Source organism: Macrobrachium nipponense, chromosome 11, assembly GCF_015104395.2.
Source record: "Macrobrachium nipponense isolate FS-2020 chromosome 11, ASM1510439v2, whole genome shotgun sequence".
NCBI lineage: Eukaryota > Metazoa > Arthropoda > Malacostraca > Decapoda > Palaemonidae > Macrobrachium > Macrobrachium nipponense.
Genome location: NC_061087.1, coordinates 39565539 through 39583038, shown reverse-complemented (window position 1 = coordinate 39583038; position 17500 = coordinate 39565539). Strand labels below are relative to the sequence as shown.

The 17500-nt window shown below is 37.9% G+C and overlaps 1 protein-coding gene across 4 annotated transcripts in view; it reads right to left on the bottom strand.

Annotated features, from left to right (window-relative positions):
- The window catches only part of LOC135205439 (ecdysone-induced protein 78C-like), a 443638-nt gene that overhangs the window by 59907 nt on the left and 366231 nt on the right, over positions 1-17500 (bottom strand). For 2 of the 4 annotated variants that reach the window (XM_064236027.1, XM_064236034.1), the window contains exon 1: positions 5635-6916. The exons of the other annotated variants lie outside the window; for them this stretch is intronic. In XM_064236027.1, the coding sequence (XP_064092097.1) occupies positions 5635-6067 (433 nt within the window). In that variant the 5' untranslated portion in view covers positions 6068-6916. Of the gene's footprint in view, positions 1-5634; positions 6917-17500 lie in introns of those variants that run through there. 4 annotated transcript variants of the gene reach the window in all.

Genomic DNA, 17500 nt, shown 5'->3' with positions numbered 1-17500 from the left:
TATTCGCAGAGAGAGAGAGAGCGTATTTTGTTATCTAGCTTTGATTGATTATCTCTCCAACCCTACCCTCTCTCTCTCTCTCTCTCTCTCTCTCTCTCGTGTTGGCAAAACCGTGAGACCTATGAAGTCAACGACTGATAAAGATAAGAACCACATTCAACAAGAAAGTGGGTGATAATACTTTCATCCTAAGAGTTTGCATTTCGGAGATAAGTTTTAAACCGACTATGTCCATTTGACATTTCTCTCTCTCTCTCTCTCTCTCTCTCTCTCTCTCTCTAATACAATTCACTACGCTGACGATATAGATTCATAAAATCTTAAATCAAATCCTTGAGTATGGCTTTCATTCCAAGGCATCTCATCGCTGATAATGATATAATTTTTTCGATAAGAAACCACGTCTTACAGATATCCCAGCCACTATTGAACCCCAAGCAGCACTTGCAAACAGCTGCAAAAATGCAAGCGCTGCTAAGAATGGTATTAAGTTTCATCTTAAGCCAACCTGGGCTCTACGTCAATTCTAGATGTTTAGAGCAAGCACCTACCTAGGCTTCTGCCAACCCGGAATCAGAGGAATTTATTTCTGGTGATAAAAATTCATTTCTCGATATAATGCGGTTCGGATCCCACAATAAACTGTACGTCCCGTTGCTGGGAAACCATTTGGTTCCTACCACGTAAAAATACCTAATCCTTCGGACCACCCCTAGGAGAGCTGTTAATCAGCTCAGTGATCTGGTAAAACTAAGATATACTTAAATTAGAGCAAGCACACTTAGAGCATCTGTTAGTCTAAAAGAGTTTGACAAGAAATCGAAAGACGTATATATATATATATATATATATATATATATAATATTATAAATATATATATGTATGTATGTATATATATATATATATATATATATATATATATATATATATATATATATATATATATTAATACGTCTTTCGATTTCTTGTCAAACTCTTTTAGACTAACAGATGCTCTAAGTGTGCTTAGGATTTATACTATATATTAAATATATATATATATATATATATATATATATATATATATATATTATATATATATATATATATATATATATATATATATATATAATCAACACACACTCACGTGTGGAACAGAAATAAATTTCTGACATCAAGATCGAACCAGGATGGCAGCGATCTGGTCTTTTAGGCCTAGGTTCGAACCTGATGTGAGTCAGAAATATATATATATATATATATATATATATATATATATATAGATATATATATATATATATATATATATATAGTTATTTAATATATAGTATATATCCTAAACGAGAAGACTACGTGCTGCCCAGTCAGACTGGCATCGACTGATACCTTGGGTGTTTTCGGTGTAAGTGTGTGTGTGTGTGTATATATATATATATATATATATATATATATATATATATATATATATATATATATATATATATATATATATATATATATATATATATATATATATATATATATATGGCGTTGACTGAAGGAAACAGGCCAATCTTCATAGTTTTTTATTCCAACGTTTTTTAATAACATTTATTACATCTTCTGGGAATGTCAATTAATTAAAATAATAATATTATAAAACAATCTTAAATTTACTACAAATTAAAAAAATCGTAAAAAGACTAAAATTTACTAAAATATACAATTACAGAAAATTATTATTTAAAAGCTGGAACCGCCAACCAACCTTAAGTTAAGAGAGAGAAAGACTGAATGATAAGAGACAACAAAAAAGGAGACACGTTAACTAAGATACAGTTGGATGGAGGAGGTTTGGGTATTCAACTGGGGAACCAGCTGTTTAATGAGTAATGACTCTAAAATGGGTAATTCTTGGGGGTTTGGTGTTTGTCCTATAATGCAAAAATCGTCTCTTTCGATATGTGTTTTGCAGATTTTTGCATGGTTCCTGATATTTGAATGTTCAGGGTTGGAGAGCCTACTTCCTGTTCGGAAACTTATTCCACGATGAGAATCGATTCTGACCTTCAGTAACCTCTTCGTAGATCCCACGTAAGTCCCAGAGTTACACTTTGGGCAAGTATATATATACTACATTTGAGGTCAAGAAGGGACTCAATCGATCTTTATATTTAAAGAAAGACCCAATTGTTAATGGATTTTTTGGTATTAGTTTAATACTGACTGCACCATAATGTTTTTCCATAATCTGGCTAAACCTTTTTCTGAAGGAGTCATCATGTAAAAATGGAAATTTTGCATAAATGACTACCTTTGGTACCGTGATAAATGTTTTCGTATTGTTAAAAAACTGCTTATTAAGAAAACTCCGAAGCCTCTCATAAAATAGCTATATATATATATATATATATATATATACATATATATATATATCTATATATATATATATATGATATATATATATATAATATATATATATATATTATATATATTATTAATATATTATTAATATATATGGAAGTTTTGCCCACCCCATTGGAGAACGACTACATTCTGCCCAGTCAGCTAGGCTAGGCACCGGCTGATGCCTTGGGTGTTTTCGGAGTAAGTATTCGGAAACCAAATCTTCCGGATACCTCGAGTCACCCAACCCCCTTCGGCCCAGCTGACTCCCTCTCACCTCACCTCTTCCATTATAAAGGGAAAGATTGGAGACAATGGACACTGTGTGACAACTTACCACTTAAAAGGACTCTCTCTCTCTCTCTCTCTCTTCTCTCTCTCTCTCTCTCTCTCTCTCTCTTCACGGCAAGCAGCAGCTGCTCTTCGCCTTTCCCTCTCATGTTTCTTTTCTCCTACTCACCTTCTTGATTCTCATACACAGTATGACCATCAGGTAAATATTTGGCTTCCTACACTTTTACAAATGCTGCGGAACAAGAATAAGGTCCTCCGAGGAACAGACGATTCTGTGGATAGCAATGAACATAAACGATTCGAGAAGAATTAATAGAGACGAGAGCAAAACAAACTAGTGAAATGGTCCAGGGTAACTCTTACCTGGTTCCCGTAATGGCAAGAAAAGGTGAACTTATGGCTTCCTAACACCTCATTTTCACTTGTTTCCCACAACAGGAGATGTTTTAGCTTGTGGTCGAATCTGATTACGATTTCGCGCAAATACATTTATCTGTAAATCTGCGCTCATGTAGATTTCCTTAATATTCAGTTACTCATATACGTAGATGACAGCAGAATTGTGTAATAAGAAAACCAGGATTAACAGTATTCTGCGATAAATGAACATTTAAAAATGAAATAAAGTTACTAGACATTTACGTTACTGTGAAAAGAATAAATTGATGAACACAAGAGAAACCTTCAGCAGTGTACACACGTACACACGCATACATTCATATTTCATATATATATATATATATATATATATATATATATATATATATATATATATATATATATATAAGTGTGTGTGTGTGTAGCTATGGTGCCACTAATTTCTCGACCAAGCGTTCTGCAAGGGTGCATTCCATTGGAACTTGAAACAAAAGCTAGACCTGTATTTTATAGAAAGGAACAGGCATCGAAGACGACCACCGATGGACGAGAGCGCCAAAGCCAAAGTTGATACCGATAATATTGAGAGGCATCTTGGGAGCAGCAAAATCGAAATGCTGTATTTTTCCCGACAGGCAGAGCGGGGTGGGGTTGGCGTGATAAATGGAAGCGTCTCACTTTGAGAGATATTATTCCTTAGGTGAATGATGAATGAGAGCCGTCTGGCCCGTAGTAAAAATAACCAAGATGTAGCAGCAGCCGTGGGGTTCCCCTACCTCTTCCAAACATCCTTCTTGGCTATACAATGCAGTCCTGAAAGCCTCCCAGAGGCATCGCTCAGAAACAACAACTGCAGGTATGAGCTTACACAAATACATCCAACGAGCTATAATCATGAGCGAGTCTAACCCTTACTTCCAAACCCCACAGGGACGGAAATGTCCGCATCACTTTCGTTTTCGTTTAAGCCTTTTAAAAAAGACAAGGGTGGCTGGCTCCCTCTACCCGGTCGCCCGCCCCCCCTCACGCAGTTATGAGTTCCTACATAAATTTCCCCCAAAAGACCTTCCCAAAGAACCAGCTCCTCATCATAGTTCATGAAGTGGGTAATAACTACAAAGACAGGTACATATTATGCCTTCGTTACTATTCTGAAATAACGTGCATGTAACTGACGCCAGCGAGAGGCTCTCCGGTATATCCGAAGTGGCAACTCAATGAGCCATAGGGGGTTAGCTTAGGCCATCTTAGTTTGTTAGTACAGCGACCGCTCTTGGCTGCGTACTTTTTCTCTCCACGCAAAACAGACAGAAAATCACAGATTTCCCATTAGTGAAAGTCTATCGCGTTCCTTTTTTTCATTATATACATATATCTTATGCAGTGATAATGGGAGTGAATATTAGCTTGTTAGTACAAAGTAGCCCGGGAGAAGACGGGACGAAAACACCGATACATTTCGGTGACGAGACGAAAGGCAGCTAAACCCTCCGGGAAAATGTCCAAAACATACCATGAATGTTCCCTTACTTAGCCAAACGCTAATCGCTAAGGCGATTAATAGTTCTTTCCTCTCACTCACCCATGTCATTAAGGTCGGAATGCACATCTTTAACTCTCGCGCAGGTAGCCTTTACGGTAACACCTGGCAGTAACTGGGAATGGAATACTGTGGGAGCATAAAATCTTGGTTATAAAAGTTTCATTTTTTTCTTTCTGATGAAAATAAGAGTTCGACCGCGGAGACACCTTCCATAAATAAGGTTTCTATAAACGTCCTGACTTCTTTGTCACTAACTTCCTGAAGCTAATGTGACCAAAGGAGGCATCCGGATGTTCAATGTTTTCAAAATAAATACCACTTATATCTTATCGTTCCTTCGTACTCATCAAAGGGCAGTAAATAAGAGTTCCACGGATACCGCAAAAATATATCATAACTACAAGAACAACAACAACAACGTTATTAAAATTGTCACACTAATTTGAAAGAATTAAGCGTCAATAACGCTGGATCATTCGTGTGAAAGGTTACTTTACTCTTATCTTTGACCAACGGGTTATCGTTACCTTAACATAAATGGGCTCAGCCAGAACTAAAATATCACCAGAGAATGTCAAACTGTAAACATTTTACGAGAATGGCTAATGTGTAAGTGAGAAGGCAGTGGTTAGATGGAGGTAACGATCTCTTTCGATGATCGTCGTAAAGAAAATGCTCTTGGTCACTTCGGTCGGAATCTAATGTCAAGTAAATTATTGTAACTTCTTCCTCAGGTCATTTTTTGAAGAGACGATGGAGAGGAGATTGTTTCGCAGAAAATACATGGACTAACTTGGAAATCTGAATGTTTTTGCCTATTAGTTAAGTTCAAGATGTTACGTTAAAGCTCTCTATTCACACCTATGTAATTATCCATTGTCGTATGATTCCTGGAGTAGGATACTTTGCGATAAATGATCAAATAAAGCTCTTGAACGATGGGAAAATGAAGGAACTGGACGAAAAGTTACGTAAAACGACCGATAGAGCAAATAATAATAATAATAATAATAATAATAATAATAATAATAATAATAATAATGCACATACTGTACCTGTTTTGATAACGATGGGCGGTTTGTGAATTTGGGTGTTATTGTTATGGCTCTGCATTAACCCTGGGGACGGCGAAGGCAAGGGCGAGCTCAGCGTCGGAGTGGAGGCAGGGCTGAGATTACTTGTAGAGTCATAGGTGTAAGGCTGGGCGGTGTCGGAGAAGGAGGTGTACTTGGACTCCTCCGTGGTGAAGGGCGAGTAATCGGCCGAGGGCGAGAAGAGAGAATCGGGTGCCACGGACTCGAAAGGGCGTTCATCGAACTCTTCTTTCTTGATGATCACCCCTGGAGGAGGCGGTGACGCAGAGGCCTCAAAAAAGGAAAGGTTGAAGTCAGTGTTGGTATCAAAGGTGACCTCGGGGTTTGTCACCTTTACTTCGGCTACGCCTGACCCTAAAGTCCCCAGACTCTGATCGATCTTGAAGACATCCATCTTTCGTGGAAGTGGAAGTGGAAGTAAGGTGACACTTAGGGCACCGACTGACCAGGGTTAAGGGCCTCTTGTCACTCAGATTGATTCTTCTTTTTGCGTTGTGAAGGAAGGACAGTGCTTCTTGACAACTAGTAACCAAAGGGAGAAGGTTTCTTAGACTTCAGCAGATATGCAGATTTGCTGTTGCCTGCCGGGGTCAAATAAAACCCCCTTTCTAGAAAGGTCGCTAACTTTACGTCATAGCCAAAGTCTCCTCTGCTTTAGGTACACATAACGAACAGAAAGAAAACCTGCCTGTCAATGATTCGGCTTGAGCACTCACATGTACACCTGCTCGATTGTAACGACGAAATGACCTTCGTCGTCAACCGCGTGACCTGTCCATCTCACGATCCGAATCCTAATGACCTGAGGTGCAATACACAAAAATATAAGATTTGTCCCAACAGATAGATTTCACCTTTTTCTGAACTGAAAGGAACACCCACCTCTGCTTCAGTGTTTACTTTCTCGCTTTAAAAGTTCCAATGAGTATGCTACAGCACCTGCTCAGTATTCCATCAACATGCCCGGGCAAGAGGGTCGGTTGTTTGTTGCAAGGGAGAAAGAGGAAGAGGATGATGGAGAACAGGGGATACAGAACATTCACTGGAGAGCCACGTCCTGCGTGCAACGTCTTCTTAACACAGAAAGCTAAGGAACACCGAGGGACCTTCTACTCTCAGTGTCACTCAGCCAGCACCTGAGTCTTTTATGTCTTTCTCTGTCACTCTATAACTACCGAGGGGCACGTCCTCGGTCGTCTTTCTTTAGGCGTTCGGACTCGGCCACTTCTCACCACCGACTGAAGGAGCGGGATCCAGACGACAGAACTGAAGTTTTTACCAAGTCCCGTTTGCTACGCGGGGGTAGTACAGCTCTAATGGAGGGTGGGAGGAGGCGGGAAGGAGAGGCAGATTCACCCTCCCTTTCCTCACCTCTCCCCTAACAACCTCCCTTCTTTTAACCCCCTCCCCCAACTCCCTGGCTCTTGGGTCAACGTACGGCACGAGAGAGAGACAGAAAGAGAGAGAGAGAGAGGGAGAGAATCATGGACTCAGCATGGACCCACAACCTATCCATTTTAATTTCTTGGCAAAATAAAGAATAAAAACCGTTTAGAACGATCCAGGTCGACATAGAAGTCAAATGCCCACCACAATAAGCCAACGGAGAAAAAATGATGAGTTACTGACATTGTGGGTAAAGAATGAGTGACGATGGCGAGAGAGAGAGAGAGAGAGAGAGAGAGGTTGGGGGTTAGTGGTTGGGTGATATTGTAGTAAGGTGAGATTGGAGGAAGAAGTGAGGAAGATAGGCATGGTAAGGGGGGAAGGAAGGAAGGAAAGGGGGAATGAGAGTAAATGGGGAGGGTTAAGCAGATAGACGGCAGGGGTGGGAATTACTCCTCCCCCTCTCCGCATACATCTCCACCAATCGCAGAGCAATTCCAGGATGACGTCACTGTTCGTACTACTACTGTAATTCGCCAGCGAAATAATTTAAGGCTCTCAATTAGGTCACAGGAACGCTGACAGGATCTGTTCTTTCCTTTTTTCACCAGCCAACGGGACCGGCGGAGCTGACAGGAGAGCTGCTTCAGTCATTCTCAGCTAGGCCTATGTTACGTAACAACCAATGACACGTACAGGCGATAAATGAAAAATGAACACTACCTCTTCGAGAACGCTATAGCAGCAAAAAATATACTTTCCGTTTCGGTTGCATTTTACAATGCGGAAGTTGGACATATAAAGTACCCTCAAGGTCTGAAACTAAACCGCGTCGAGTAATGTAGTCATATTTCGCGTCAAATGTGTCAGAAATAAAATGCTGAGCTGCCATCATGAAAATTAATAAAAGTTTCTTAAAGGAGAGAAATTCGAATGATTCACGAGATGAATGACATAACTCCCATTTAAAAATATGAAAAGAAAAACATTAATCATCAGGAACAGATAATCACACATCTGTGAAATGTACTACGTCAATCTATGTGCGTCCGGCCAGGCACGTACTTGACGCATGTCACAATGTGGCTGGACTCGTGTTTTTATTTCTGCTCGCTTGGCTGTTTTCATGCAGCCGATTGACTTGATCATTTATCCTACAGTTAGTATATGTTTAAGAAACCATCTATTTACTGCAAGTAAAGAGGAAATGTACTGTATTCACCTCTTGATCGACATATAATATTTTGCAGGTTGCGTAGAAGCACACACGTGTAATATATACAAGTATATATATATAATATATATATATATATATATATATATATATATATATATATATATATATACGTGTGTACATGTGATGGCAAGACAAATTTGAAACTAGAGAGTTGAGTGCCTCTCTTGTATTTTCGGAACAATCCGTTTCATTTTCAAGGGTTTATCGAGAGCAAATAACTCATCTGTTTATCATTATACTCCTCAAAGACGACCTTTCCAAAATTATTTTTTCTTTATGAACCCTTAAATTGTCGGATAGTAAGCTGCTTATTCTAAATAGTAAGTTTCTGTTCTTTATTAGTAATTCTGTTATAATAAGTTTTTACGCTACAACCAGCCAACGTAACTAACGATTGTTTTCATAAACTCTTTTGTTCCAGAAGGCCGGAAAGTACCAGAGTGTAGCTAATGAGAGCTTACAATGATCTGATCTTGACAGAAGCTGTTTTAATGTAATGCTTACTGTTCTCTTTGCTTTTCGCTGAAACCGCATACTAACATTGGGTGTCCTTGAACCTAAAAGTTCGAATTTCTTTTACAGACATCCTTTTATACAGATTGTTTTATGACTCGTAGCGTGAGCTAAAACAACTGCAATGAATCTATCGAAAGGGAAACATTTACTTTTCAGTCATTCAGTCATTTCAGAAGTCGACCAAATCATGACACTAACTTTTCAGTTAGTGCAAAACATGACGTGGCAACCTCCGGCAATTTCTCATTTCAGTAGACCTATCAATCCCCCAACTCAGACGGTTCCCAGACGAAAAGAGGCCGAGATATAAAGGAAGATAACACCGAGATAATGGGAGACACGGCAGGCTATTTCCCATGCGTATGGCAAAGAGGTAAATGAACCCTATGTGCTCGTATTTACATTTTTTCTAGGATTTGATTGTGAGAGAACCTAAACCTAAGCTTATGACAGCATTTTTATTTTCTTTCAGCTTGGTAAGTGGACTGCAAGGCAGTCGAGTAACCTATGATATAACTTTTACCGTAAGCACGTGCACACGAGAAGTCATCGTAACAAAACAGACACAGACTCTGCACACTAAGTTTAAAATATATTAAGAGGTCATTCTAAGAAAGCAAATGCTAAAACATAACATTAATCTATTTGAACGCTTCAGTTAAAGTAAGGGATTAGCGAGATGCTTTCAGATATACGACTCTTAAATACCTCAAGTTTAGCGTACCGAATACAGCCACTCAGCCCGTTCTATAAAACTGATTTCAAGATCACATTATGTCACTTGGCACAAAGAGAGATCAGTTAGAAAATAAATATATGATTTCTCGTACACGCAGCAGCCAACGATTTTTTTTTTTTTTTTTTTTTTGTATGGTACCGAGACAATGAAATTATGTAAATGTCTGTAGGATATAACAGCATAGGAAGGGAAAAGTCGGAATACCTAAGAAATCACCAGGGAGCACATTCTACACATTCGTCACCTTTATTTTTCATCAGTCCAGGCCAGAAAAAAATAAGATGGAGAGTAATTATCGTGGTATGAGCATACCAAGTCGTGCTTCGAAGAAAGATCAGAGGCAATGGAACTGTTGCAACAAATGACCTTATTCCAAAGAAATAATCAAGCTCACTAAGCCTTAGACCCGCCCAGGTCCAGTTTCGCAATCTCTTTGAGAGAGAGAGAGAGAGAGAGAGAGAGAGAGAGAGAGAGAGAGAGAGAGAGAGAGAGAGAGAGAGAGAGAGAGACTCTTTACATTTATTACTTGCACATGCAAAAAACTATTTCATCAATACCCAACAAAGTGATTCCCAAGCACAAATTTGTCTTTCTTTGAAACTCGTCCCCGGCTTGGATTGTTCATGCAAGTATCTTTACATCTGCTAAAAGGACGAAAGTAATCAATGAAGAGTAACTTTAGCAGTCTATGTATATTTCACATCACCTCGAGTGTGATATCTATTTATATTCAGAGGACTGGGTATAGAATTCATGTTTACAACAACGTGAAAATGATTTTGTCAGCTAACTGGAAAATAAATCACATGGGTACTTCGTGCGCTTGTATCCGACATCATATGATATGAAACCAAAATTATAAGAAATAAGGCTAAAATATTAAAAAGTCAGAAATCCTGAACAAGAATATAACTCCTGGATTTTTACTTTGTCTGCATAACCAACAATACTGCTAATATGTATAGACATATACCGATCAATGTTGATATCTTTCTTGTGTGGGAAGGGAAGAAAACGTCATCATGGAGTTTCTCACTATGAAACTCATTGAATGTTAACATTTTGCTTTATCAAGTAGAAATGAAGAGGCGAATTTCTACTTAGAAATAGAAAAATGATTCTACTACGTTCTTTAATTCCTCTTTATAAAAAAATTATATTCTCTTTCATTCCAGATAATTACAGTAACTATTACTGTTTACTTCTACTTGTCACAATATTAAAATTAGGAATGTTATTTGGACCTACATGTACGCACGCCCGCACGTACACACGCCCGCACACACACACAAACCACCAATTGCTATCCATGCTAAGTACCAGGCCCTTGAAATTTGCAAACAATGGAGTCTGAGTCATAAAAGTTTGCTTAAATATGCATGTATATATATATGCACGAACACATGACTCTGTGTATTCATACTCACACAAAGGATCTCAGCACACACATTATGGCTATTACAATTGCACACACACATATATATAAATATAAATATATATATATATATATATATATATATATATATATATATATATATATATATATATATATATATATATATATATATTATATATATTTATACATATATATATGTGTGTGTGTGTGTGTGTGTGTGTGTGTGTATCACAATACATCTTTTTCTACTGTTCGGAGGTGGTGGCTCTAGAAAGATAGTCTTGTCTCCTCAGCAAGTACTCAAGGATGAGGTTGCTGGCCCAACAACGACATTTTTCTTGACTTTAGCAGGCAGGTGTTAGTATCCATTGAATAGTTGGGTGTACTCACGAGCGACAGTCTGGGGGCGACCTCGCTCACAGCAATAATAATCTGATAATCTAACTGACTACTTAAACATGCTACTCTTGTGCCAATATCGTCCGCTCATACACATGGAGAGAGAGAGAGAGAGAGAGAGAGAGAGAGAGAGAGAGAGAGAGAGAGAGAGAGAGAGAGAGAGAGAGAGAGAGAGAGAATGATGTCGACGTTATCGTTTCCTTCATGCTGTTTCGCACATTCCTTCGCGAAAAACTTTGTCCACCATTTCTTCTAAATATTTTTTCGAGCCTCTTTCTTTTTCCAAGAGTTAATAACGGGTCGGTATGAAAGGAGACTTGGGCGTGGCCTCATACTTTAACCTCTTACCTAACTATTAAGAACTATTTCTCTTTTTTTCGACCTGGATTTTTTTTATGTTCCCAAACTAGTTGTATTAATGTGCGCACGAAACTCGAATTTAATTTTTAAGCTTCTTTCTACAATGGAAAGACGGTAGGGTGCGTGTGGAAAGACCATTAATAACAGAATTCTAATCTATAGTAAATGATTGTGCCCAATTTAGGCTTCCAGTTATTAAAGTTGCAAAATGATGTTTGTTAAACGTTTGTGAGTTGGTCACCTAAAAACTACAGGCAGTTTTATTTAAGAATTTGTGAATAAATCTTTTTGTTATCTGTCGCTATATCAGATCAGATCTCTCCCCTCACTGGGCAAACGTTCAAGACGCCAAAGTGGCACTCTGTCACTCCTGAAGGTGTAATTTCACAGAATATATACCATTTCAAACTCATTGATATCTTTCAATTTTTTCTTTTCGTGCGTATCCGTTACACTACACGTGAGTGAGTACGTCTGTAATTACACTACACGTGCCAATGCCCTGCAATTACAGTACCTAATGTTTGCTTTTGTTGCATTGTGTAACTTAGAAAATAAAGAGAGCTAAAATTACAGACACATTTAACTACTAGCGAGAGAGAGAGAGAGAGAGAGAGAGAGAGAGAGAGAGAGAGAGAGAGAGAGAGAGAGAGAGACTCTGTGGAGCAAATCTACTAAGAAAACAACACATCACAATTGTAATATAAGTACGTCTTTTCTCTCCCTGACATTTTACGTGGTCTGACGAACTGGAGCTTGTGACTCTCCAGTCATAATTCTGTCAGATCCTCAGATCTCTCACTGCATTTAATAAGATTACAAGAGAGCTTCATCTCATGATAGACATATTATGATCAGCTATGCTATCTGCTTGAAAATGCAACGCACTGTTCAGGGAGATGAAACATTAACACGGATGTGAAAGGAAACAGGTTTTCTTCTTCGTCTTCTTATTTTTCTTCTTCTGTTAGTTTGTCAATCTTTGAACATCACAATAGTATCAGGTCTAACATATTACGGAGATTCAAAGCATAGTCGATTGTCTATCACCCGATTTGGTGTTTTACATGAAACTAGCTTGTTGTTTATCTTCAGAGGTTACTTATTGTCTGGTCAAGCAAGTCTTCAGCTGTATATTCTAGATATACTCCTGAGTCTTGTGGAATCTGTGTGCCAAGACTCAGATTATTATTAAAAAAAAATAAAGTTAAGACTATAGGAAGAGCGGTAAGATCTGTAATTCACAATAAAGCGACAGGTTGCTTAAGGAGCAAGAGGTATACATTCTTTCCACACCCTCTCATGCTCAGTTCAACTGCCTCTTTATGTTAACTTGCCTTACCGTATTTTTGTTTGTTGTTTGCGTGCGTGTGTGTGTGTGTAAAAGTCAGCACATCGATATTTTAAACGTAATCATGGCATTCGTTCCACAATCTCACAGAAAACGCAGATCTTTACTTTACTCTGAATTTCTGTTCACTGAATGTGCAAAGTCCAAGAAGAGGATCACTATCTACGTTGAAATCACCATGCATGCATGGATGGAAGTCGTTCAATAGCTCACTTTTATTTTTCTAACATTCATTTCGGTTCGATATCCTGTGTAGATCGAAGTTTTCTGGATTTAGGCAGCAGTTAGATATTTGTTATAGTTTTTTTTAACGATGACACATGCACAATATCTTCTTATACGTATCTTACGAATAAGTTTACCTGAGTGGGATGAGATTAGTTCACGGAGGCCCTACTGCTTTGAAGATATGAACGCTAATGACTAGTGTATTTTACTATTCTTCTTCTTCTTCTCTCTCTCTCTCTCTCTCTCTCTCTCTCTCTCTCTCTCTCTCTCTCTCTCTCTCTCTCTCCAGCTGCGACACACGACGGTCAACTAACAGCTAAGTATCTAATTAATTGCTTTGGTCAGCAGAAGCCGATATCTTCCCTTCCCCCGCTTGAGAATCCAGCAGTCAGCTTCTGAACGGAATGCCGAGAACTGGGATAATCTATAGTAAGAAATGAATATCTTAAAACCTCATCTGAAGGACAAGCACTCGTTAAAAATCTTCAAAATCCGGATACTTTGGGTTTAGAGGAATGTTTCAGATTTTATCGATACTAAGTGAAGATGCGCCTGATAACAGTCTTGACAATCGGTCCCACAAGCTCGGCTTAGCGTTGTGAGTTTTCGTTTTTGATAATTATGGTAAGGCGAGTTTTTATCTGAGCCCGACATGAGAGTTTTATAGCTAGAGATAAAGTTTGTCTCAAGACCGTTAAAGCGGAAGACCCGAACTGTTTCTTCTTACAAAATTCGTAGTTCATCGGAGTTATCAGTTTAAAACAATATGCAAACGCACACACACGCACATACACACATGGAGAAGCGTCTGTGTGTGTGGGTGTGTGTGAAAGTTTCCACGAAAAGCTTCTATCTACCGTTCAGATTTTGTTGTCGCCAAATGGAAATACAAATAAAAGTGTGTTCAGGTCTATCACAGGAAAAAACTGTAAAATCTTCTGACTTTGAAAACTTTATAAGAGCGAAATTTTTGATACCCAAGTTTTGGTGATTTTGAAGTAGCAAACATAAAATGCTAAAACGCTTTTTTAAGTCTTGCAGAACGTGTCCGCCCATGCAATAACGCGTACATTAAAAAAAAATGGTCACACTACAGTCAGAGGAACTGATATTAATTGATGTAGGTAATCCAAATGTATTTATCTAGAAATAATTAAATCTATGCCTCTAAATTTACTTACCGCAGGAAGACCAACAATGTATGAATGCATGTTTCTAATATAGGATGATTAGGGTTCGAAAGTCAAATAGATGTAGGTAACAGAAATGACAAAACCGTAAAAACTAAAAGTAACAACGTGCATTCCTTCCATGTACTACTGTACTGTTATATGGATGATAACAAGCCTCCCTGCAATGTGGAGGAATTCGTCAGCAGGTGTCGGCATAAAAGCGACGTATATTTCGTTGTCGCTGAGCACGACAGTCATGGATTCTTTCAACCGAAGATGACGCTTCAGTTACTTCATAGTCGTATTCCTTATCATCTGTGAGATATAATTGTTACTTTTACGTGAAAATTAGGGAAGTTTTGCGAAATAAGAAAACTTTTCTTTCAGTGGAACTGAGTTGCTTTAAAATGCGGCTAGGTTGAGTATCTAGGGTTTTATAACCATGGTGTTAATGGATTTCTTACAAGACATTAATCAAAGTGGGTTTCAACTCATTGTTTATATAGTATATTTATACATACATATCAGTTAACAGTTTAAAACAGCAGGTAAACAAACACACACACGCACTATATATATATATATATATATATATATATATATATATATAATATATATATATATATATATATATATAAATAATTATCACATCACCGTCATTCATATAAATCATTCGGTTTTAGTTTTTTTTCTGTGGTTGACCTGAACACCCTTTTATCTGCATTTCCATTTGGCGACAACAAAATCTGAGGGGCAAATAGAGGCTTTTCATGGAAACTCATGGGGACCCTGGTAGATTATTAGCTCCTTCAATTATTTTCTCTTATTTATAGTAAAAGACGCCTGTTTATTTTTCCTTCTTACTGAATGATATATTTTTCTTGCAGCTTGATAATTAGGATTGGGTCCACACTACAGTAAAATAATGTCTTGAACACACGTCGGCAACTTATCGCATCATTATCACAAATAGATTAAAAATATGGCAACAATCGTAATAGAGAACAAATCTTCTGGCTGATGCTGGACAATCGTTTGAAGTACTGACCAGGTCCGCCAATTAGCTGTTAACTTCTATTGAACCCGTTTGTGCTGTGTACGCAGTGAGTTAGTGACGTGTGTTTAGGACATGTTTTATCGTAGTGTGAACGCACCCTTACTCGATACTCTTCTAGCAAATGTTCTACTAATGAGCAGAACGAACTTGCCAGTTATTCAGCGTTATCTTGTCCCTTTCCTAAATAATTTCTGATTTTGAACCCGAAAGTCCCAGGAAAAGGACACTAAAACAGATTTTCTTGGCTATCTGTTGTCATCGTGCAATAAGCTGTTTCTTAGACTGAATTTTTCAGTCCCTGTTAATACTATCTCTTTACTTAATAACGTACACGCACGCACACACACACACGCACACACACACACACACACACACATGGATAAGCGTCTGTGTGTGTGGATGTGTGTGAAATTTTCCACGAAAAGCTTCTATCTACTGTTCAGATCTTGTTGTCGCTAAATGGAAATACAAATAAAAGTGTGTTCAGGTCAATCATATACACATATATATATATATATATATATATATATATATATATATATATATATATGCCCAGTCTACCCAAATTGTAAGAGCCCTCACCGAAAAAAAATGCCCGTGCCCGTACCAATTCCAATTTCTATACACACACACACACACACACACACACACACACACACACACACATATATATATATATATATATATATATATATATATATATATATATATATATAAATTGTTTCAGAAATGGAAAAAGATATGTACTCAAAAGCAAAACAAACATTGAGATAGTAATGTGTGATTTTTGGGGTAGTTTTCAATGCAAAGCTAAGAAGTCTACGGTGATACTCAACCTGAGTTTAAAAAATCAAGCGCACTACTTCCAGGTAGGAGAAATATTACACGGAAATTTTGTCCTGGAAGACTGCGATTTTGCAAACTGCAATTCATTGCACTAAATTTCTCCAGAAAAATTGCCCATGATGATCAATTTGCAGTTAAATTGGTTTAGTTATTTAGAGGCCGAGGCTACACGCAACTAAATTATAAATAACATATATATAATATGTAAGCACGCGCGCGCAAGCGCACACACACACACACATATAAATAAATAAATAAATATATATATATATATATATATATATATATATATATATATATATTATATATATATGAATATATATACTGAGATGGTTGCAAAGACATACAGCGTTCTTCATCAGCTGCCGACGCCCTAAAGGACATTACAGCTACACTTAGGTATGTATGTGGTCCTCCCAACATCTGTTTTTTTTCTTTCCTAATCCCAGGTATGACCTGACCTTCCTGCAGTCTTCTTGATCCGCAGTCGTGAGTTTAATCCTTCTTGGGTGTTTGGAATGATTTTCCCCTCTGTCAATCTTTTTTGTTAATATTCTTCGTGTTTTGTTCTATTTGTTAAATAAAATATCTGACTTTTCCCAACTGATGTTATGACTGTAATTCCAACAGCGTTTGGTAAGTGCCGATGCTTCCTATTGCGTTGTTTGAGGAAGTGGTCTTGGCTTCATTTGATACAGCATTGATCTTGTTCTTCCTTTAGCGTAAAATTGTGACATGTTTTACTGACAGAGTTGCCAAGAAACGTTCCGGTTTGTGTGAAAAGCCTGAGGTTCACACCAGGACTCTTTTTCCCCTTTAACACTTAAGCACTTGTTCCCTCCATAAAAGCCCGTGCTGGCATAAAGCCAACTTGATCTAAAACAACCACCATCACCGGAACTCAGCGATGCTGCTATGTTATCGTGAAGCGCCGTTCTCCCTGAGTATTCTTTATGTAGGTTGTTCATTGTATTAGGGTCTATATTCTTTGGGTTTCATCTCCTCCCCCTCTTTTTCTATTCGTCATTCTTTTCTTGGGAATTTAATTCTGTTGTTGAAGATTAAGCTGGCCTTTTGCCAGCACGGCTCTTGCTCATAGAGCAGCCTGTAAATAGGAAATTTGAAACTCATTCTAGCATG